Raw genomic sequence first — 25,683 nt, forward strand, 5'->3', positions numbered from 1 at the left:
TTTTCACTAACCTCAATGTATTTCTCAGCCTATTTTCTTATTTCTCTTTTGATTTCCTCTTTGGCTCACTGATTAGAGTGAGCTGTTTGTGGGTTTTCCAAATTCCTTTCTGTTATTGACTCTAATTTCATTCTATTGTGGTCAGAGAACATACTGTGTATTAGTTCTATCATTTTAATCTACTGAGGTTTGTTTCATGGCCTAACATGCAGAATGTTCCATGTGTACTTGAGAATATATATTCTGCTGTTGGGTATAGTGCTCATCACTGGAAATAAAGATCACAAAAATGTATATTCTGTGTACTCTTTTTTTTTTTTTTTTTGAGATAGGGTCTCACTCTGTCATACAGGCTGGAGTGTAGTGGCACAACCTTGTCTCACTGCATCCTCGACATTCTGGGCTAAAGCAATCCTCCCACCTTAGCCTCCCAGGAAGCTAGGGCTACAGGTGCATGCCACTGCACCCAACTTTTTATATATTCAGTAGAGCCAGGGTTTCACCATGTTGCCCAGACTGGTCTCAAACTCCTGGGCTCAGGCAATTTGTCTGCCTCGGCCTACCAGTGTTGAGATTATAGGCGTGAGCCACTGCGTCCAGCCTATGTGTACTCCTTTTCCAGCAAATGTTGATGGAAATGATTCACCAGAAAAGAAAGTAAATAGAAGTAGATATAAGATGCAAAAAATAGGCCAGGCGCAGTGGCTCATGTCTATAATTCCAGCACTTTGGGAGGCCCAGGTGGGCAGATCACTTGAGAACAGGAGTTCAAGACCAGCCTGGACAACATAATGAAATCATGTCTCTCTTAAAAATACAAAACTTAGCCAAGTGTGGCGGTGCACATTAGTAATCCCAGCTACCAGGGAGGCTAAGCCATGAGAATCACTTTTATCAGAAGGTGGAGGCTGCAGTGAGCCAAGATCATGCCTCTGCACTGCAGCCTGGGTTAAAAAATGAAACTCTGTCTCAAAACAAAACAAAACAAGATGTAAACAGGGATAAAGATAAGTTTCAGGAAGACACTCAATAGAAATTGCAGGCAGATGTGTGTACAGCAGGCCTGAGGAGAAAAATGTCAAAACTGGAGAAAAGAACAAAGTGTCCAGGAAGGAGCTCTCTAGAAAATAAAATAATAATCTATGTTTTTGAGCATATGGAAAATAATAGCCATACACATAGAGCAGAGATGTTGAAAATACTATACTTAAAAAAAAAATACTAGGCAAATGAAAAAGCAAGGCAAATGATCAACTCCAGGACAAATAATGTATCTATAAGAAAGCAAGCAGTCGCAAATCACTTGATATAGAAGTGAATACCTGCACAGTCAAATGTAAATCTTTTCTACTAATAACTAGTAATTGATTCATAAGTATTGTATAAATACCTTAGAAAGGATACAGAAAGTTTGAGAAAACTAAGTTCTCACTTACCAAGATAGATGGATAATATCTACATTTATCAATAGATTTTAAAAAATGTCTAAAAATGGATAAATCAAACAATAGTGTAAGCTCTTATTTGAAAAGTATAGGTAAACGCAGGGAGAATGATTTGGAATATTTTGAATGGTTATAAAATTAGAGGGAGGACTGTTGTAAGGGTAGGTATTTTTTATTCAAAGTTTGAAAATTATGCTTATATTAATTGGATACAATTTAAAACAACTTAAAATATTTTTTAAAAAGTTCTTTATAACTCACTACTAATTGGTATGGTCCTGAAAATATTAGCTTCGTTCACTGTCAATCCATAATGACTGACTTGCTTTCCCAATTTATCTTCTCAACCTTGTACTAAAACATACCTTCCGAACATCAGAACTTTTGGGTTCTGTTGTCCAAGTGATGACCCGAGATACTGCTAAGCGAGTTTCACTAGAATTTATAAAATCTGCTGGATCCATCTGTTTGGCCAGAGTTTCTATGTATTTAAGGATAGCAACTTTCACCTGCAAAGGAAAGCACAAAGAAAAAGAACAGTAAGATGGTTATTGTGAGACACTAGAGAATATTTCAAAAGTAATCAGGTGATTATTTTTATTATTTTTTATATACAGATAGGGTCTCATTATGTTGGCCAGATTGGTCTTGAACTCCTGGCTTCAAACAGTCCTCCCACCTCAGTCTCCCAAAGTGCTGGGACTACAGGCGTAAGTCACCATGTCCAGCCAGGTGATTATTTTTTGACAAATAGAAAATGAACAAATATCAGCAACAACAACAACAACAACAACAACAACAACAAATACAATCACCTACCTACCTGAGGTACAAGTATATGACAGTGTTGATGATTTTTTTCACACATAATCAGAACTTTGAGGTCCCGGGTGTTTCATTCCCCAAGTTTGAACAACTGCTGAAGACTATCTTGACAAGATTATAAACATTTCCTTAAATCAGCCTTCAGAGCTTACGGCTGACCCTTAGCTAGCCTTACAGAGAGCTAGTCTTCTTAACCCAGTAAAATTTCGTTTTTGGGAAAATGAACAAAAGTATTTTGGAAATAAGACATGGCAAATCAAGGTGGCAATCAAGGTGGACGATATAGGTTTTTTTTTTTTGGTCAGACATAGACTCTCACGACGAGATGAGGTTCCTTAATGAGTCCATCAGTTGTCAGAACTGCCTTCCAAAAGAACTGTCACAAAAATGGGTTATACAAGTACCACTGAAGAAAAGACAACACCTACGTGTATAGAAATGTTATGTGTCAGTTTAAAGGTCTCGATATTCTCCCAGTAAACTTGATGTATACATGCACGGAAGGCAGATGTTTGAAATATATTTATTTGTGGAAGGGCTATAATTAAGCTAATTAACATATACATTACCTCATATACTTAATTTTTTGTGTGATGAGAACACTTAAAATCTATTCTCCTGGCTATTCTTTTTATAAATTCAGTTTTAAAGTTTTATATATTTAATATGTATAACATGATGTTTTGATACACATATACACAGTGAAATGTTTCCTACAGTCAAGCATGTCGATGAATCCATCATCTCGGTTACCCATTCTGTGCATGTACCAAGAACACCTAAAACCTGCTCTTCCAGCAAAAACCCCAGATATAACCAATATTATGAACTACGGTCTTCATGTTGTCCACTAGATCTTTAGACTTAATCCTACTATAGATTTGCCACTTCGCATACTTTGACCTACATCTCCCATTAGCAATTTTCAAGTATACAATACATTGTTATTAACTATAGTCACCATGTTGTACCTGTGCACTTAAGAAACAGCACTTGACATAGTCCTGGGATACAGCAAGGATACTAAACATATATTAAATGCTAATTTGCTGACGTAGAGTAAAGAAGGTTTAAATGTATCATTGAAACTTGAGAAAAAATTGTCTAATTTTAAAGTAGTATGTTTTTTCTTCCCTTACTATTGATTTTAATGTCATTTTTGTTACTCAGGCCAAATATGGACTCTGGGAAGTGCGATACTGAATAAATTAGCAGGAAGTAAAATATTTAAATAAGGTTCTGACACTTATACAATTTTCCCTTCCTAATTCCAGTTAAAGAGATCAAATTACATTTTTCTTTCCTAATGAATGAATTTTAAAAAGTATTTGTAACTTTACACAAGCAACAAAAGCAAAAATAGACAAATGAGATTACATAAACTAAAAAGCTTCTGCATAGCAAACAATACAATCAACAGAGTGAAGAGACAACTAGAAATGAGAGAAAATACTGTACTGCAAACCATACATCTGATAAGTGGCTAATATCCAAAATATATAAGAAACTCACATGACTCAATAGCAAGAAAACAAACTGTTTAGAAAATGGGCAAAAGATCTGAATAGACGTTTCTCAAAAGAAGTCATATAAATGGCCAACAGGTATATGGAAAAATGATCAATACCAGCATTCTTCAGGGAAAGGCAAACTAAAACCTCACCTCACACCTGGTAGAACGGCTGTTATCAAAAAGATGAAAGATAAGTGTAGGTGATGATGTGTAGAAAACGAAACTCTTCCACACTGCTGGTGGAAATGTAAATTAGTACTGGCATTATGGAAAATAATATGGATTCCTATTTAATTCCTTGAGGAATTAAAAATAGAACTGCCATATGATCCAGCATTCCACTAGTGGGTATATACCCAAAGGATATGAAATCAGAATGTAGAAGTGACATCTGCACTCCCACGTTCACTGCAGCATTACTCATAATACCAAGATATAGAATAAACCTAACAGTCTATCAAAGATCAGAAAAATAAAGAAAATGTGGTGTATATACACAATGGAATACTATTCAGCTTTACAAAGGAGGAAATCCTGTCATTTGCAATAATGCGGGCGAACCTGGGGGACAACAGGTGAAATAAGCCAGACATAGAAAGACAATAAGTTCAAGAGATTTGATTTCTCCATCAGCCAGGAAGGATGTTGGTGTAGAGGTTAACGAAGCTACCAAGTACAGTAACTACCATGACTCCCAGTGCTATGATGAAATCTTAGATGTGTGGCCTTCTGGCCGAGTGTCTGCAATTTCATATTGTAGGAGCATCATTGTATTCCTGTGGGTAGCAATGAATGCTTATGTTTATAAGTTTGCTGTAGCTAAACCAAGAAAGAAGACACATGAAGATTTCTATGGAAATTACGATTCCAAGAAAGATTTTGAGGACATGAGAGAAGGCTGGTATCTTTCAGAGTGCAAACAAATTATGAATATAAACGATTTCTTTAAGTTGAATGACCTAGAAGTTTGTAACTGACTTGTATTTCTGAACTATGAAATATAAATATGTGGGCTAAGAAACAGTTTCTCTTAATAAACAACAACAACAAAAAGACACCTGTACATCATGGTGACTACAGTTAAGAACAATATATTGTCTATATGAAAACTGATAAGAGTGAATTTTATGTGTTCTTACCACAAAAAAAAAAGATACACAATACACCTATGAGGTAACACAAATGTTATGTACCTTGATTTAGCCATTCCACAATGCATACATATATCAAAGCATATACAGAATTTTTACTTGTCAATTAAAAGACACATTTATAATTTTAAATAAATTTATTGCAAAAACCAAAAGTTAACCTACTAGCCATCAGAAATGCATAGTAGACAGGAAGAGAGACTTATGGTTAGTTTTAAAGTACCAGGCACAACTAAATTTTTTTTTGGAGATAAGGTCTCACTCTGTCACACAGGCTGGATGGAGTGCAGTGTTGTGATCTTGGCTCACTGTAGCCTCGACATCCCAACTGAAGTGATTCTCCCACCTCAGCTTCCCGAGTAGCTAAGATTACAGGCGTGCACCACCACACCCAGCTAATTTTAAAAACTTTTTTTTGTAGAGACAGGGTTTGGTCATGTTTCCCAGGCTAGTCTTGAACTCCTGGGCTCTAGCGATCTGCCCATCTTGGCCTCCCAAAGTGATGGGATTATAGGGATAAGCCAACATTCCCCGGCCAATATTGTGAATTGTTGAAGCAATGCCATCCTCACTCAGTGTGAATAGCTGGAAGGTGACTATGTTAAATCAAAAAATGAACATCAATGTATTTTGTTTATAATTTGCCATCATCAATAACTGAATATATTTAATTATACTATGTGAAGTTCAATTAGTACAGTTGCTTGGCAATTTATTGTCATGCAAAATTTTAAAAGGGTTTCACAGAATGTATGTGTTTACTATACTGATAGGCAACATAACCACAATACACATATAATCATTTGAACATGTACATTTATTAGGATATTTTACAAGGTTGTACCCAGTTTATAATTTTTTTTTTTGAGACGGAGTTTCGCTCTTGTTACCCAGGCTGGAGTGCAATGGCGCGATCTCGGCTCACTGCAACCTCCGCCTCCTGGGTTCAGGCAATTCTCCTGCCTCAGCCTCCTGAGTAGCTGAAATTACAGGCACACGCCACCGTGCCCAGCTAATTTTTTGTATTTTTAGTAAAGACGGGGTTTCACCATGTTGACCAGGATGGTCTTGATGTCTTGACCTCGTGATCCACCCACCTCGGCCTCCCAAAGTGCTGGGAATACAGGCGTGAGCCACCATGCCCAGCCCCCAGTTTATAATTTTAATGCAGCAAACACGCATTCTTTTTCAGAGAAGAAAAAACAATCTAGCTGCTAGGGATGTGAAATTCTTTAACTTGTTTGTGAAACCCAGAAAAAAGAGGTCAGCAAAAATTACATTTATCTTTAAAGTATTATTAATTCAAATAAAACCACTTTGTATTGGCATTTCCCCCATTGCTTCCGCTTGACATGTAATCACATGACACTCAGAAAGAGATGTAAAATTTTATATAAACATTCATCATTTATCTGAAAATCACTAAAAATTTTTTTAGATCTGATACTCAAGTTATTTGTGGTTTTCTATAATCTGCAAAATTTTTTATACTTAACCCTGTTACCCACTTGAAAACTGCTTTTATTTTTGACATAAGATATGGCTCCAATATAACTCTTCTCTGCTATTCTAAAACACTGATTTAAGAATTAAAAAGTTATTTTCTTTTTTTTGTGTGTGAGACGGAGTGTTACTCTGTTGCCTAGGCCAGAGGGCAGTGGCACAGACTTGGCTCACAGCAACCTCCACCTCCTGGGTTCAAGCAATTCTCCTGCCTCAGCCTCCCTGGCGGTTGGGATTATAGGCACCCACTACCATGCCCAGCTAATTTTTTTGTATTTTCAGTAGAGACAGCGTTTCACCAAGTTGGACATGCTGGTCTGAAACTCCTGACCTCAGATAATCCCCTGCCTCAGCCTCCCAAAGTGCGGGGATCACAGGCGTGAGCCACTGTGCCCAGCCGAAAAGTTATTTTCCCTCATGGATTTGCTAATATATCTATATTAAATACATATTTATAAATAATTTAGGCTCTTAGAGAAACGATCTGTGATTCCAGTTTCCAGTATACTGTTTTCCAATAGGAAAGCTAGTTTTAATTTGTGCATGTCTCATTTCAAATCTTCGCTTTGTCTTTCTCTTCGAATCTCCAGCAACTTATTCTCTCTAAACTCAACTATCAACCCCTTGTTTTTTTGTTTTTGAGACCGAGTCTCACTCTCTCTCCCAGACTGGAGTGCAGTGGCACGATTTGGAGTCTCGTTCTGTCTCCCAGACTAAAATACAGTGGCACAATTATGACTCACTGCAACCTCTGCCTCCTGGGTTCAAGCAATTCTCCTGCCTCAGCCCCCTGAGTAGCTGGAACTACAGGTCCCCACCACCACGCCTGGCTAATTTTTGTATTTTCAGTAGATATGGGATTTCTCCATGTTGGCCAGGCTGGTCTTGAACTCCTGATCTGCCTGCCTCGGCCTCCCAAAGTACTGCTGGGATTACAGGTGTAAGCCACTGTACCCAGCCTCACCCTTATTTCTTAAGCTGGTTTAGACTTTCATTTGCACTGGCCTGTGAAACATCTCTATATGCATTTTCTATCCTCCTTTCTTCCCTCTCTCTCTCCCTCCTACATCCCACCCTCTCTCCTTTCCCTCCTTTTTAATTTTTATTTTTTGAGACAGAGTCTCACTCTGTCTCTAACAAAAAGAGGCTCCCAGTTTGGAGTGCAGTGGTGTGATCAGAGCTCACTGTAATCTCAACTCCTGGGTGCATGCAATCCTCTTGCCTCACCTCCTGAGGAACTAGGACTATAAAAGGCATGCACTACCACACTGAGCTAACTCTACATATATTTTAGTAGCACTTGAACACCACTACAGGTACCTGTATCATAACTTTTATTACCATTTAGAGTTTATTAGATATTATGTTTAATGATAAAATTATAGACTTGATATTCCCAGAAATACCTAGCACAATGCCTTAGTAATAAAATGAGTTCAAAAATATCAAGTAAATTCTTCTTCTGCAGGTCACTTTAAAAAAAATTTATATATATACATATATATTTTTTATTGCCTTTTTGGTTTTGGGGTGCACGTGAAGAACATGCAAGATTGTTGCATAGGTACATACACGGCGATGTGGTTTGCTGCCTTCCTCCCCACCACCTGTATCTAGCATTTCTCCCCATGTTATCCCTCCCCAACTCCCCACCCCTCATTGTCCCTCCCCTAGTTCCCCCTGACACATCCCAGTGTGTGATGCTCCCCTCCCTGTGTCCATGTGTTCTCATTGTTCAACACCCTCCTATGAGTGAGAACAGGTCACTTTTTATTTTTTGAGATGGAGTTTCACTCTTGTTACCCAGGTTGCAGTGCAATGGCGCGATCTCGGCTCACCACAACCTCCGCCTCCTGGGTTCAGGCAATTCTCCTGCCTCAGCCTCCTGAGTAGCTGGGATTATAGGCACGCGCCACCACGCCCAGCTAATTATTTGTATTTTTAGTAGAGACGGGGTTTCACCTTGCTTGACCAGGATGGTCTCAATCTCTTGACCTCGTGATCCACCCGCCTTGGCCTCCCAAAGTGCTGGGATTACAGGCTTGAGCCACCACGCCCTGCCCTGAACAGGTCACTTTTTAAAAGCAAAAGATGAAACCTCTTTCCCCAAGAAGTGCTAAGAAAACAACATTATATTGAGTGTAAGTTGTGAAAGGAAAATAAAATGGCCTATACGAAAAGGAAGAGTTAAGCTTGGGAACTTAGTCATCCAAAAACCACCTCCCATTTGTTCATAAACAGACAGCTCCAAGACAGAAGGCCACATATCTCTTCAGATGGTCTCCCTCATGCAGACAATGTGAATTAGCAGTTTATTTTCACAGGTAGAGGACAGAGATGAGACTAGAAATCATCCCTCCACTCATCCAGAGACAAATACATATTTGACTTCTTCCTCTACTCTATGTTTACTTTCTCTTATGTAAGATGCAGATTTATTGAGCATGAGATGAATGCATACAAAACTGACTGTTCCTCTTTCCCCCCCGCTGGCTGTTTCTCTTTTAAATATTAAACTCCTCAAAACCCTCTCTGAAAAAAAAGCACATGTCACAGATCCTACTTGTGTCTATTCCTCCTGGATGCATCCTCGATCTTGGCAAACTAAACCTCTAAATTGATTGAGACTCGTCTCAGACACTTTTTGGTTTAACAAAGTCAACCCTGGTAAGAAACATAATTGTGATTCTAAGGGACAACTGCATTCAGAAACAAAAGGGAAAAACCAATCTTGGGCAGTAATGCTGTAATGCTTGTAGAAATATATTTCGTGCAGGATAGAGCAGAAAAATATAGGACTCATTATATGCTTGTTATTTCCCTGACTTTAATCTCCGTTAATAAAACTCACTAAAAAAAACTTTAGTAAAGAATTCAGGGGCTATTCTTTTACATTAACTTTTTAAAATTTTATGTAAAATTTAATAATCATTTAAAATCACAAATTGGAATCCATCTAGTTTTTACATTAACTGCAAAATGTGTGCATATAACAAATGAGAAAGTTAACTATAACTGCAAACGTTATGCATACATCAGGAAAAAAAGTTACTATTTCAGTTAAGGATAACTGAAGAAAGGCACTGTGATTAAATTTAAAAATTTTTGCTTAGTTAGTACATAGGCAAAATGGAGATTTTGCTTAAAATACCTGTTAAAACGCCTAACACTTAAAAAAGTATTGGGAAATCACAAACATAAAATTAGTTAAGAGTGAGTTTGCATAACCAGTTTAGGGTTAGATGGCCATACTGTGATGCCTTCTAAATATGTGTCATCATTAAGTTTCTCCAAAAGACTTAGAGTCTGACATTTAAATAACATTTGAAATCAAATATGTGCATGCGTAGAAGGCTTACAAAGGTTAGTAGTTGAATATAGATGCAAACACTGCAGAGAGTTAAGAAAAGAAATAATGCAGATGAAAACAAAAACAAAAAAACCTTGGAGCTCCAAAAAGAGTGAAGCTGGTCCCGAAGTGCTGGCTTGACTGTCTGAAAGTTTATAAAAAACAAAACCCACTGATTGAACAGCTTCTCATGTGACGGAAATACAAATATCAATATCACTTTATTAAAAAATACTTCAATTCCTTATAATGTCTTTAAAAGACCTCAAATTTTTACCTTTAAGCTTGGTGTTTGGGTCTGATCAACCGTAAATCTCATTAAAATATTGAACTGAAGATCATTTGGAAAAGATTCTCTGAAATAAGAACAAAGCAAAACAAAACAAAAATTAAGTAAGTACGTATGTAACAGCAAAGACTATGCTTAATACCAATTGTCACCCAAAAGGCATGCATAAAGTGGTATCTGCATGTGGTATAACCTAGCTGGTATAGTATAAAATAAACGTATCCTCAGAAGAATATAAACATTTGAATTGGTACTCAGTACAGGGTTAAAAAGCAACACTACAGTAAATAACAGCCTATCTTGCCTCAACTATAATCAGAAAAATGCATTCAGTAAAAAGTTTAACATTCTCAGAAATGTTTCTTTACACCTAAAATCTGAATTCTGACTCACCTCAACACAGTAAATGGATATTGAAATAAGTGACTTCAACAATCTACACAAGAAATAGAATTATATCATTGGTTCAAAATCTCTGAAAAGAGATTCAGAATACTGAAATGCATAATAAAACATGTTTAAATAAACATAAATATTTTTTACAGTAGATTAAATAAAATCTTCAATCTTACTTTGCTGATACTTTTCTCTTTCTTTTTTTTTTTTTTGTGTAGACAGAGTCTCGCTCTATTGCCCAGGCTTGAGTGCAGTGGTACAATCTCAGCTCACTGCACCTCCACCTCCCAGGTTCAAGTGATTCTCTGGCCTCAGCCTTCCAAGTAGCTGCGATTAGAAGTGCCTGGCACCACACCTGGCTAATCTGTATTATTTTTAGTAGAGACAGGTTTTTTGCTATGTTGACCAGTCTGGTCTCAAACTCCTGACCTCAAGTGATCCGCCTGCCTTAGCCTCCCAAACTGCTGGGATTATAGGTGTGAGCCACTGTGTCCAGCTGCTGATATATCAATTAAGATAAAATAACACCTTGAATTACTCAACCAATATTAATATAATTTTTATAAAAGAAATTCAGGGTTCGACCTAAAAAAAAAATATTGCATTAAATATACAATGTGAATGGGCATAATTAACAATCTTCTAATGGAGCCATGCAGTCTAAATTGTTCAAAGGGACTCAGAAATCTGAACTATTAATATATGAGTTAAATATTCCTAGTTATTATCTGGTTAACTTGAAATATATGAAAAAAAAATTACCTTGTAACATCAAGGGCTTTCTGAACTTTTGCCTGAACAGATCCAAGCAAATCAGCACCCATTTTTTTCAGTAGCTGTGTCAGCAGCACAAACAACCAATCTTGAAGATCATCTTTGTGGACTTGTATGAAATCCACTAGAGTCTCCAAAAACATGCTGAATACCTACAGTTGATAAAGGGGAGAGGTAGGGAGAAAAAAAGAGGAAATATTGACCTCTATGTTCAATTCAAAACGAATATAGAAAGGAACACAGGAATCAGAGGCACAGCGATTGGCAGCCAAGCGGAAAAACAATCTCTCTTGCTTTTCATTGGACACTGTGATACAAGAGTACATTTGAACTGTTATCCAACTTCTGCAGAAGTTTGACAATTAGCTATTCCATGCAGCGTCACTTGGTAAAGAAAGTTTGGCCATAATGGCTGGCACACCTAATGTTATCAATGATGCCACAGCTTAAACTGGTTAAAGTGAAATCCGTTTTATATAAAATATAGGGAAAGAAAATATAGTTTCATTAACTCTCGGCTTTTCTAAAGAATGGCACTGAATAAATAAAAAGATGACTATAATGACCTTAAAGTGTAAAATTTATCTGGCTTAATAGTTAGAGAATTCTCAGATTTCTCAAAATGACAATTGTCATAAATAATTTGGTATGGAATATGTCATTTATTAAAACTGCCTCAATGGTAATTTTAAATAATTTGAGATAACTGTAATTGCATCTAAAATAAAATAAATTCAAGATGAATGTCTACATCTAAACTTTAGCGATTTTTAAAAAGTCCTAGATGGCATACTATTAGTCTCCATAACCATTTATGGGTTTTTTTTTTACTTATTTCCAATATTAATTTATTTGTTTAAAATTTTTCATAAGGTTGAAAAAATTATTATAGTGAAGGGAAGCTAATGTTTATAAGTAATGTAGCTCATAAAAATACTTTTAACTATGGGTTAAAGAAATCTTAAAATCATTAACTTTTCGAGCTACTCTAAAAAAGTAATTATGTTAATTTGAGAATTAAGGGTTTTGCTCTAAATGAATATTTCTTGAATTCCCTTTATACAGTTACAGATAAACTCTTGTTTTTTCTTGTTAGAAATGAAGGATTTTCTTTATCAAAATTGTAATTAAGCTTTAACATTTAAACCGAGTTAAAAATAAAAATATACTTTAGCCATTTGCTTAAGATGCTCTATACCTGTAACAGCAGAAACTATAATTAAATGTTTGAGTATTCTCTGTTCCCCAGAAATGTATGCTTCAACACTGTTCTTACTCAGTGTGGATTCCTTTAACTCTCATCCCACCCCTACCCCAACAACTCCCCAAGAACTTGGCTTCTCTTAGATTCCATACTTGGCCAACTGCTTCATTAAACTGTCTCTGGCCCTATCCTGAGGGCCAAGAATATTGTGAAGGAACTTCACTAGACCTAGTCTATGACAAATGCATGTAACTAATCTGATCCTGATTCTTACTGTTACCTGGCAAATCTGTCCAGTGATGTGCTGGCATCAGTTTGTACCTATCTAGAGTTAACTGTTAAATATTCAGGAATTTTGTGAAGTGGTTGGTAGCTTGACATCTACGATGGGATAGGAGTATTCACATCTCAGAAATTGGCAAATGCTACAAATCAGGGCTTCCTGCCTCTCCTCTAAAGTTCATTTACCAGGACACCATTATCCTATTCTTTGGTTCACTTTTACCCTTGTTTCAACACTTGTCTATGCTCCTGAAGATTCCAACTTCAAGCTTTCCTACATGAAAATCCATTCTGAAAATCACAGACATTAGAATGCCTAGGTGAACCCTATTTTATGGATGAGGAAACAGGGAATCAGAGAATAATATGACTTGCCCAATGTTTCACAGATGGTTAATAGCTAGGCCAGGACTTAAGGCTAGGTCACTTGGTTTTCAGCTGTGCTCTATTCACTCTATTGCCAGAGGACTTACCTCATCTACTTTACTGTCATTCAACATGAAATTCTCCATTGACTCTTCCCTCAATTTGATTTCCTCTGTACCTATCCTTCTAATCGTCATCTCTCCAAGAAAGAAGTGATCTGATTCATTTTAAGGCTAATCTATTTTATATTCTTGCTCTCTTAAAACATGGTCTCCTCTATCATCTTTATTCTTTTATTCTCTACTTAAATCCTTTGCTTACAGTTGCAGATGTCATCCCAAGAAATTCTCTTTCTGCTTCCCTCCTATTGCTCCCACCAATTACTTTTTAATCGTGATGTATAATAGCTTCTTCATTAAGTTTAGTATATTTGGCCATTCTGTAACTTGACACTGCTTTCCTTTTATTTCCCTTCTTTCTAGTGGCCAGGAATTCTCCTTTTGCAGGTCTTCATCATGATTCTGTTTTCATTACAAGTATGGCCTATTTGACAAAGTCTCTCTGATCTATCCCATGAGGCCTCAGAACCTCTAGAACAGCTTTTTCCTGGCCTTCTCCAAATCTGTTTACCATACCATTACGGAAAGCACCGAGTCTTTCTGACCTCATGTCTGGATTTCTGTAGTAGCCTGACGTTAGTTTTATATTTCCTGTATACCAGGGGTCAGTAAACCATTTCTGTAATGGGCCAGATAGTAAATATTCTAGGGCTTTGCAAGCCATGTGGTCCCTATTGCAACTACTCAACTTTGCTATTTAGCACAGCCATAGACACCACATAAACAAATAAGCACAGCTGTGTGCCAATATAACTTTATTCAAAAAATAGGCAGCAGGGAAGATGTGGTCTGCAGGCTGTGGTTTGTCAACTCATGTTTCTTTGTCACCATCAGACTGTGATATCACTCTGGATGGAAATAAAGTCATTTAATGTCCCTGCACTGTCTATAATGTCTAAAATATTTAGACAAATTTCTAACTCTAAACTGATCTTGGGTTATCTGTCAACATAAACTCCTTATCCTTGAACACATCTCATACACTCACCCTGATTTTCTAACACATCCCCACTCCATTCATTTACGCACTGTATGTGACTCCCTATAGAATTTACCACTCAAGTCCTGGTCAAGAAGCTTCTTGGACTGCAAGTCAGGGCCACCGATCTTCCTGGCTTAGAACTCACAGAGGGACTAGCTATTTATGGTGCTATTTAGCTTTTCTGTATTTATGTTATCTTCCCATTTCCAACACATACCATTTGAAAATAAAGACTATATTTTTATAGTCTTGTGTGCACCAATTAGAACTAGACCAAGCTTAAAAGGTATCAAAGGCTGAGAACCCAATAAAAAGTTGATTAATAAAGTCAAGTGAAATTTATCCTCTAATTGGTAGCCAACCCTTTTTCTTCAACACAAGGAAAGACCTTCCCCTTATCCCAGCCAACATTAACTTTTTTATTTCCTATAAACTTTCTAGTAACTCCCACTTCTTTTTCTGGACTCAGGCTAGCTACTTTCAACAAGCCCTTTATTCTCACACTGACGGATGCAAAGCTTATTTCTGTCAAGATCTGAGATGCCATTTTCTTCAAGAAGATTTCTCTGAGTTTCCTAAGTGGAAATTTTGTTTTGTTATATAAAGTGTGAGTAACTGAATAAAAATGTGGACATGTTATTTGCTGTACCCTACATAAGGAACTGTACTATTTTTTAATATTATTAAATTTTAAATGTTTAAACTAATTTTTAATGTTACTGTTTTTGAGACAAGACAAAGTTTTGCTCTATCACCCAGTCTGTAGTGCAGTGGCACAATCATGGCTCATCACAGCCTCAAACTTCTGGGCTCAAGCAATCTTCCCACCTCAGCTTCCTGAGTAGGTAGAACCACAGGCATGCACCATTATGTCCAGTTAATTTTTTTTAGTTTTGTAGAGATGGAGTCTACCTTTGTTGCCCAGGTTGGTCTTGGACTCCTGGCCTCAAGCAATCCTCCAACCTGTCTCCCAAAGTGCCAGGATTACAGACATGAGCCATGTATCTGGCCTGTACTATTATTTTTCAAAAATGCTTATATCCTATCAATGGTACTTACTGAATGATCATAAGCGCGCGCGCACACACACACACACACACACACACACACACACAGAGCTGTCCCTTTAACTACATGCTTCTAAACTGTGTGGGTTCATTTATACGTGGATTTTCTTCCACCTCTGCCACCCCTGAGACAGCAAGACCAATCCCTCCTCTTCCTTCTTAGCCTACTGAAGGTGAAGATGACAATAATGAAGATCTCTATGGTGATCCATTCCCCCTAATAATTAGTAAGCAAATATATTTTTTCTTCCTTATGATTTTAGTAACATTTTATTTTCTTTCTGAGATGGAGTCTCACTCTATCACCCAGGCTGGAGCACACTGGTGCAATCTCAACTCACTGCAACCTCTGCCTCCCAGGTTAAGTGATTCTCCTGCCTCAGAGCCTTCTGTGTAGCTGGAATTACAGGCTGGAGCCACCACGCCCAACTAATTTTTTTGTATTTTTAGTAAAGATGAGGTTTCACCATGTTGGCCAGGCTGGTCTTGAACTCCTGACCTCAGGTGTTCACCCATCTCAGCTCCCAAAGTGCTGGGATTACAGATTGTGAGCAACCACACTTGGCTAATAACACTTTATTTTCTCTAAGAATATAGTATATAATACATATAATAAAAAATACATGTTAATTGACTGTTTATGTTATTGGCAAGGTTTCTGGTCAACACTAGGCTATTAGTAGTTATGTTCTGGGGAGTTAAAAATTATATACAGGTTTCCGGTTGCACAGGAGTCTGTGTCCCTCCCTAACCTCCTCATTGTTCAAGGGTCAACTGTACTTACATATACATACATATGTACATATCTATCTTCATTCATCATCCACATCCAAAATTTATTGAAAATTATATACAAAAATTCTTACTTGATTACCCTACAAAAAAGGGCTCTTGTCAGATGTTAATATGCTCCCATTTCCTTATCTATGATTAAAGAACGAAGTAGAAAGTGGCTATGCTAATATAACACTAGTGATACACATTTTCTTTTGGAAGACAAAGATGGGAATTACCACTCTATAATCTACTCTGTTTGCTTTAATGGCATGACATTAATAAAATGTCATTTCTGGGAAGATGGGGGCTAAATTTTTTTTTAATTGTGAAACTTCGGAATCATTTTAAAATAATTCAATGGAAGTAATTTTCAACAGAATCATTTTATTACCCCACATATCTCATGAATATAATTTGTTGGAAAAAGATTACATATTTGAACCATTACAATTGAGGCAGACTTTTCTTAAACTCCCTTATATCTTAGGTGTGCCAGTCATCAAATATAGAACAGAAGAACATAATCAAATTAGATTAATTAGTAGATTAAAAAGCACATCTCCAAACAGAATGATAGTTTGCATAACTGCAAATAGCATTTCGTGGATTGCAAAGGTTCCAACACTGCATGAACTCTTTGGGAGAGAAAATAGAGAAAAAGGGTTAATTTCACAGTCATGCAGTAAAGTTAGCTTTCCAACAAATATTGAACCAACTTACTCTCTATTGAGAGTTCCAACACAGGGGACAGCATGCAAAAAGAAAAAAAGAAAAAAAAGAAAAACACACAAATTAGTCGCCATCAATGCAAAGTTCCTGTATGGAAGAAAAACACTTAGAAAATAAAAGTGACAAATGTTTTTCAAAGTTTTATGATAAACTTAAAATAGTTTTTAAAACAAGACTTAAATGAATTGTATGGGAGAAGAACATGATTTTGTTTCTGTTGCACCTCCTTGCCAGCAAAATTAAGAAAACTAAAGACAAAAACTCTTCTTTTCCAGACCCTACCAACCTTTGAGGCCAAACATCTGATAAAAATCGAAGAATAATAGACACACACTCCCACTTCTGAACAGGGCCAACATTTCATTCCAAAGCATAGTATCTAGAACTTTTTTTCTTTTCTTTTCTCTTCTTTTCATCCACTCAGAAGCAACACTTTCACACTTAAAATATTTCTGTGAAGGCTTGAAACAATAACTATTGTTTGGAAGTAAAAGTAATTATACTATACTTTTTATTTTCCCTAGGTAAGATGTGTGTTATGGTCTCCTAATCCAAAGACTGCAGACAGGTGAGCTGTCTAGAATGCTTTCCAGGAGAGTCAACTGTGCCTCATTTTAGTAGCCACAGATTGAATTCCTATCCTAGCTGTCCAAGTCTCCAGAGTATGATTCAAGAGGTAGTGTTACAAACACCATTAACATGCCAATTCAAAGCATGCACCACAGTGAAGGTAGTTCTTTCCAGAGTCAAATGCCAGAAATATATGGGATAGCTTTTGGCAACTGATGCTGCTTGTATTTGAGGGGGAAAAAATGGGTCCAGAGCAGTCAAAACAAAAATTTGCCTCAAACTCCTTAATTTAAAAAACTTATTTGATTTTTCAAAACTTATATGATACTTGGTATGTTCTAAGGGTTTACATATATTAACTCATTTACTCTTCATTGCAATCTTATGAGGTAGATACTACTATTAATTGTTTTACAGACTAATAATAATTAAGGCACATATCGCTAACAAATTGGAGGTAGAATCTGAACCCAAGCAATCTAGCTCCACTATCCATACTTGTTATTTTAAATTCTCCCTCACGTTGCTTAAGTAATCCTTCCAAAAGGTACATCTTCTCTACCAGTTTAAAACCCTCAGTGACTGGTCAAGATAGTGTCCTCAAGATAATGTCCAAACAAAGCCTACCATTGTACAGTACAACATTTGTTGTACTGCTTCACTTATAAAAATATAAAAACGCTTTACATTATACATTTGCTGATTTATGGTCTAAATTATTGTCTTTGATATGTTGTGGGTTAATTACTTACTTCTATATGGGTATATGAAGTAAAAATATTTCATTTATCAAATTACAGACATCAAATAATTTCAGCTTCCAAGGGTGTAAGTTCCTGAACATATGGTTCTATTTTAGTGTCAATAACAAAGGGTCGATCATATACGACAAACTATGATTTGCAAGCTATTTCTAGTTCTTACACTTTAAAAAATGACTTTAAAAGCAATCAAAAGGCTATTCAGTGACACACGAAAATTATATAAACACATGGCCAGGCACGGTGGCTCATGACTGTTATCACAGCACTTTGGGGGGCCAAGATGAACAGATCACTTGAGGCCAGGAGTTCAAGACCAGCTTGGCCAACATGGTGAGAACCTGTCTCTACTAAAAATACAAAAAATTAGCAGAGTGTGGTGGCACATGACTGTAATCCAGCTACTTAGGAGGCTGAGGAATGAGAATTGCTTGAACCCAGAAGGTGGAAGTTGCAGTAAGCCAAGATCATGCCATTCCATCACTCAGCCTGGGTGACAGAGAGAGACCCTGTGTCCAAAAAAAAAAAAAAAAAAGGGTATAGACATAGATAGACACAAACACAAACAAACACACACACACACCCCTCACATTTTAATGTTCATAAAGTTTTACTGCAACCCAGCACACACATTTGTTTACTTATTGCCTGTTATGGGTGCCTTCGTGCTATAATGGCATAACTGAGTAGCTGGGACTGTGACTATTATGGTCTGCAAAGCCACATTATTTATAGAAAATAGTGGCTGACTCTGATATAGAACAAAGTTGCATTCAGAAAGAAGATATTAAAAAAAAAGTTGCTTCTGAAGATGGAACTGCTGGTCTAAAAATACATTTTAAAAAGAGAGGGGCACAGCTGCTATTTTTAAAATATCAGAATACAATGCAAAAACTCTAACATTTTTAACTCAACACAGGATGGTGACATGTCTAGTCTAGTCTTAATGAATTACATTATTGACAGAGCCGCTGATGGACAATCAATAGCCAAACAAAAACATGAAAATCTTCCCATTACATTTGTCTTTGCAGAACTGACTAAAAAAGAAAAACCAAAACCAAACAAACAAACCAGATGGTTAATAAGAATTTTATGTTGCTATAAAGCCCTAAGAAGAGAAATCCTAGGGAAAATAGCAGCTGGTTCTCCACAACTACTAAGAGAGGTTAAACATTTGTGTTCGGTTAAGTTCCCATACCAATGTTAAACTCAGCTCTTCCTATTTGATCTTTAAAAAAAAATGTTTCTCTTTATTACTATATATCATGGTAGCCAACCAAGCTGCATTATTGCCTTAACAAAAAGTAAAAAACTGACTTCAAGAAATAATCTAGTTTTGGTCTTATATCTTCTAGTAGCAGGAATTATTGAAGATGCTTAATAACTTTATTTTTCAAAGTTAAATAGATTATTAATTTAAATGTTTAATAAAACAAGTTCACCCAAATAACTTTCTTGTCCTTTGGCTTATATTGCCAACTAAAAATATCAAAAGTTAATTTGTTAAGGATTTATAGAAATTTTTATGTTAAAGCAAGACTTACAGCTGTAATCAGTGATAGCAATATCAATATAGAATGGTTTAGTTATCTATATGTGCAATTTTAAGTTACAAACTTTAAAAGATTTTAGTAAACTGATTACCAAATGTGTTTTCTTCTCTGTCCTTTAATGGGATGTTAAATCCTCAAATAAATATAACTTCTGATAGAATAGTATTTGAAAACATTGTTATAACATATAAGCAATTTATTTAAATAATTAAGTATATCCCCCTACTGGATTTAAATCTTTAGCTGCATTTTAGTTTATATATGAAGTAGGATTTCAGTATCTTTAAGGAGTGTTGTAAGTAGTGAAAATACTAAAAATAGAAAAAAATGGGGAGGAAATGAGATGTTCAACAATAAAGTGAAGACAATAAAAAGAAACAGTAAAGTGAAATTCATTGATAGTTTTCTTATCATTTCCTTGCCACATTTCCCTCTCACTGAGTTAGAAAGCTTCCTGTAGACATTTGGCATCCTAAGGGAAGATTTTACCATTGTCAAACACATTGCTGGAAATGGAATATGTGACCACAGTTTTATAACAGTACTATGCATCAAGGTAAACCAAAATTTCACAGTACACATGCAGATTACATACAAGTACTTAATATGTTTTAATCAACATTAAAAAATGAACAAAGTTCTGAAAACTTTTATGGACTATTTCAATGTATGAAATGTCCCGTATTACTACCAAACTATGGCTAGAACCACATTTTGTGCCTTTGTGTTAACTAATGACAATTCTTTTCTAAAAAGTTATTATTTCAAAATAGGAATATATTTACATTAATGCTGTAATTAATCACAGAAGAAAACAGAATAAAATGTTAGAAACTTTTTCAATTTACCCCAATTATGTCTTTTACAAACACTAAAACATTCACAGAAACACAAAATACACATCTTGACTGAATTATAAAAGTTGAAACTGTATCCTCTTTAATTTTCAGTATTAGACCATCTATCATTGGAGAAGCTCAAATGGTTACCAAATATTAATTTCTAAATTATGTATGATACCAAACACTTAATTTTAATTATGTTTGAAAATATTACTGCCATTTTGGGACAATAAAATAAAAATGGCTTACAGTTTTCTGCTTTGACGATAGACAAATGACACCCTATAGAAATAGGTAATCTTAAATACTAAAACATACCTTGCCATGGGGATCAGCAAACATTCTTGTGAAAATTTCACATAATCTTTTCAGTTCAACTCGACTGCCAAAATAATACAGCAGTTAATTAATATCTTGCTATAGCAAGAAGTCATATAAAAGTAATTTTACATATAATTCAGTTTCTTTAAAAAAAAAAAAAAAAGGTTAGGTTGGGCACAGTGGCTCATGCCTACAATCCTAGCATTCTGGGTGGCTAAGGTGAGATCGCTTGAGCCCAGGAGTTCGAGACCAGCCTGGGCAAGATGGCTAGACCCTGTCTCTATAAATTTTTTTTTTTTTTTTTTTTTTAATCAGCTGGGAACGGCCAAGCATTGTGGCTCATGCCTGAAATCCCAGCATTTGGAAGGTCAAGGTGGGTGCATCACTGGAGGTCGGGAGTTCAAGATCAGCCTGGCTAACACGGTGAAACCCTGTCTCTACTAAAAACATAAAAAATGCTGGGCATGGTGGCTCACGCCAGTAATCCCAGCACTTTCGGAGGCCAAGGCAGGCAAATCACAAGGTCAGGAGATTGAGACCATCCCGGTCAACATAGTGAAACCCTGTCTCTACAAAAATTAGCTGGGCATGGTGGTGTGCGCCTTAGTCCCAGCTACTTGGGAGGCTGAGGCAGGAGAATCACTCTGGGAGGGGGACGTTGCAGTAAGCCAAGATTGCACCACTGCACTTCAGCCTGGAGACAGAGCGAGACTCCTTCTCAAAAAAAAAAAAAATTAGCTGGGCATGGTAGTCCACGCCTATAATCCCAGCTACTCAGGAGGCTGAGGCAACTGCTTGAACCCAGGAGGCAGAGGTTGCAGTGAGTTGTGATTGTCCCACTGTGCACCAGCTTGGGCAACAGGGTAAGACTCCATCTCAAAAAAAAAAAAAACAAATCAGCTGGGTGTGGTGGTGTGCGCCTGTAGTCCCAGCTACTTGGGAGGCTGAAGTGGGAGGATTTTTTGAGCTCAGGAATTCAAGGCAGCAGTGAACTATGATTGTGCCACTGCACTCCATCCTGAGTGACAAAGAGATCTCATCTCTTAAAAAACAGTTAACAACAACAACAACAACAACAACAACAATGAAATCGTTAAAAGAAAATCAGCCCTAAAAATTCAGAAATTTGTGGGATTTACTAGTCAGGGCTAAATACAAAGTTACCAAATATCAAAATTGTTCTGCTGTAACCCACACTATCTTAAAGGTTAAAAGTTATGAAGAGAAATACAATTATCCTTCATTAACAGAGTATGACGGGAAATTTTACATATGGCATCCTCAGTACGTGGATTTTATCCTTTTAAATGTTAAGACGTTTTCTTAAATGTTGCTACTTACAGGCTAAAGCATTCTAAACTATGCCTACTCCTTTGCCATTTAAAATGATACACGAAATCTAATATTAGCTTAATCTTGACGGGCTGGGAACAATATTATGATATGGATCGCAGTGATTCATGAAGTGTGATATGCACACTTGAAAATATATTTAGGTAATACAGAAATATTTATTTTAAAGTATATAGTTCTAATACTTTCTAAAATAAATACACAGCAATTAAGTACATCAAATTCTCATTTCACAGGTATCAAGTCAGGAAGTAACCTTGTACATTCCACTGTGCTCAGACCTATGAAATATCTGAAGCTAGCTTCTCAAAGGGTCAACTATAAAGGTTTAAAACATTACACAGACAAGGATAATGAAGAAAGTAGGGGGAAGAAAGCTAATGCCACTAATAAAGAAAACAAAATCCCAAATCCAAAATATTAACAAGTATCTGTTCTTAGAGAAATTCATTCCAATTCAACTTTGTATTACACTAAAATTCACATATTACATGCACACTAAGAATATATCTTCATTTCCAAATAAACAAAAACATTCTTCCTCTCACTGAAAAACTTACCAGGAATAAATTTTAATAAACCAGTCAGTTGTATTGCTATTTATTCACACATGGAAATTAAATTTAAAATGTTACTTATTTTAATAAAAGTAATTATTAAAATAATTTTAAAAATAATTTAATTAAAATTATTAAGATAATTTAAAATGTTACTTAATATTAAATAACATTTTAAATTATCTTAATAATTTTAATTAAATTATTAAGTAAAAAAATAAGTAACATTTTAAACTTAATTTCCATGTGTGAATAAAAAGTTTCCTTTTAAAATGTTCTGTTAAATAGAACAAATACATTGTTTTTTTCTATGTAAATGAAAGTGTAGATGGTCCTAAGAGACTGAACCTTTGGAAAGACACTTGGATGCAACCATAAGAATTCAGGACAAGTCTGTTTCTATACCAGTATCTCTAAAGTGTTATAGAAACAAAGTAAAATCAGAAAATGCTAATCTGATAGTAAAATCATTTTAAGACAACACATCTTACCTTAGTGTTCTCTGATTTTTCAGTAAGTTCTGCAGACCTAGGAGACCTTCCTTCCTTTCTGACCAATTGGAACTAGCACATCTGTTGAGGACTTCTGCCACATCTTCCGTCTGCCTCATATATGTAGGAATACTACCATTTCGAGAACTATAGGAGCGTTCTGAACAAGCGCTAGATGCATCGCTGTTGGCATCATCATCGGAATGCATTCCATATGATTCATATCTTCTTCGAGCTGGTTTTTTCTGTTATACATAAAGAATCTCATTAGCAATAGCCAAAAGAATATACTGGTATTTCACAATTTCTACTGACCATGAAAGGACTGATTTTTGTCTTAAAATCAGTGCAAAGCATGCTCCTAATCATTGTAATAACAAAATGTCAGTATTTAGTTTTTCTTCAGAAAACAAGTTTTAGAAGTTAGTAGAAGGTGACGTACTCTTTAACTATGGCAAGTGGTAGAAGCAGAATAAGATTATATGGAAGTTCAGATATGTAAAGTGGAAAGTGCTAAAAAATGTGGGTTTTTCCTTTCCGCCTTTCATGGAAAACCAAGAACTACTAGAATGTAAATGAATAGAAACTACACTAGAAATCCGAGTTGGTAAAAAGAAAGTATTACATCTTTTTAAAGAAAGTATAATAATGGATCAGAAAAACATTTTCCATGTACAAAGTTCCATTTTTTTTCTTTCTACCTTTTCTATATTTTCCTTTTACCTCCACTACCACTTCTTGCCACTATTCCTTCCCTTATACCCAGCCCTCACGTCTCCTAGAGAAATAAAATACAAAGAATGATGAAAAACGACTTCGTCTGCTACTATTTTAAGGAGGCAAACTCCTTGAGAGCCCTCCATGCTTTTCTCAATGTATCTATATTGTTTACTTCAATAAATATAAGAAATCATACTCAGATTCCTTTGATTTCTTTACATCTCTTATTTGTTCAATATATGTAACTAGCAGTTATACCTTGCATATTTCAAGTGAAATGAGAGAGAATAAATAATTTATTTAATAGTTCCTTAAAGGAGTTGGAAACAAATCTTTATATTATCTGACACTTGAATGTTGGCTGATTAGTGGTGAAGAGATCTATAAAACAGATTAAACACAATAGTTTCAGGTGGCAATAAGTTCTCCAAAATCTAAAATCTAAAAAAAATTATTTAAAGTTAATTCAATATAGTGTTAAGAGATGTTTCCATCACCAAAACCCTCATATTGATTTGGAGACGCCAACTTAATTTTGAATGGTAATGTTTCCTGTATTGGGCTCTAGGATCACTTTTGTTACAGGTGTCAGTCTGAGTGACCTCATTTCATTTGGATGAAGTAGTCAAGCTGAAAGAACCAGCACCTCCAGAGGACATTATTCAAGCAGTCTCTCTTTCTTGATAACCATATTTATAGAAAAATAGATGTCTAAGGAGTTTATTATTTCTACTTTAATTTTTAATAGAAGACCATCATTTGTTAAATTGATGAAAGAAAAAAAAAGTTATGGTATCATAAGATGTCAGAAAATAGCAATGTCTATACCTTAGTCCGTATGTCTCCTAAGAGCTGAGAGCAGTAAATTTTTAAAGAGAAAAATTGAAAATAATGAAGAACATTTTGCTAAACAGCACAGTGAAGTAGGCATTAACAATGCCTATGATCAGAAACATTACGTTTTTTAAACACATAGGTACAAAGAACTGCTTATTAGCAGGCTGTATCTTTAATCCTGTCAATATTCTTTAGTTCAAAGAGAAATATTGATGCTACAAAAATATTCCCATAACTGGTTTTCTCAAAGAAACCTAAATGTTCTTCCTAGTTGGATCCTTTTGTCACTTCCAACGTTAAATTTATTTCTATAATTTTCTCCAGCACAAATTAGCCTTACGAGCTGGAAATTTTTTTCCTAAAAACTAGTAGTTGTAACTGGAACTTCCGTGCTCTGTAAGTAATTGAGGTATTCAGAATCAGATTATTGGGAGTCAAACTTTAGCCTTGATAGTTAAACATTCCTCATATAGTTTAAACACACCATCTCAGTGTTCTAAGTAATAGTTCAAGAATAACCCAATCAATTTATAACATTTATGTAAGCAGAATTTAACTGGTAAATTATCTAATTAAAAAGACCCAGAAAACATGATTTGAGATACAGGGATGAGGAATAGTAAATCTAAAACATCTGATTAATTTAATATCATGAGAACAAGATTCAATCAATATATCCCATGCTAAGGAGAATAAAGTCCCTACTCAATTATATTAATTTATAAAAAATAATCCAGTGTTGAGGTAATGGGAAAAATTTGGCACAATGAAATGGTTAAAGCAGAACTACACATGTGATAGTCAATAAATTATAGCTATTACCAACAAATATTCTTAAAAACTTGCTTTTTCAAATCTGTGGCAAACACTGTACTATATCAAAACTAGTTAAGATGGGATTTTT

General features: G+C 35.6%; 1 protein-coding gene across 50 annotated transcripts in view; it reads right to left on the minus strand.

Annotated features, from left to right (window-relative positions):
- Positions 1–25,683, minus strand: part of CLASP2 (cytoplasmic linker associated protein 2) — a 246,743-nt gene that overhangs the window by 63,659 nt on the left and 157,401 nt on the right. For 26 of the 50 annotated variants that reach the window (XM_035278616.3, XM_035278606.3, XM_054247299.2 and 23 more), the window contains 5 exons: positions 23,223–23,467; positions 20,819–20,882; positions 11,234–11,397; positions 10,064–10,142; positions 1,811–1,954 (listed from right to left, as the gene is read on the minus strand). In XM_035278616.3, coding sequence (XP_035134507.1) covers positions 1,811–1,954; positions 10,064–10,142; positions 11,234–11,397; positions 20,819–20,882; positions 23,223–23,467 — 696 coding nt within the window. Of the gene's footprint in view, positions 1–1,810; positions 1,955–10,063; positions 10,143–11,233; positions 11,398–20,818; positions 20,883–23,222; positions 23,468–24,770; positions 24,795–25,683 lie in introns of all 50 variants that reach the window. The other 24 variants (XM_035278611.3, XM_035278600.3, XM_054247298.2 and 21 more) reach the window with 1 other exon arrangement.

Source organism: Callithrix jacchus, chromosome 17 (assembly GCF_049354715.1).
Source record: "Callithrix jacchus isolate 240 chromosome 17, calJac240_pri, whole genome shotgun sequence".
Taxonomy (NCBI): Eukaryota; Metazoa; Chordata; class Mammalia; order Primates; family Cebidae; genus Callithrix; species Callithrix jacchus.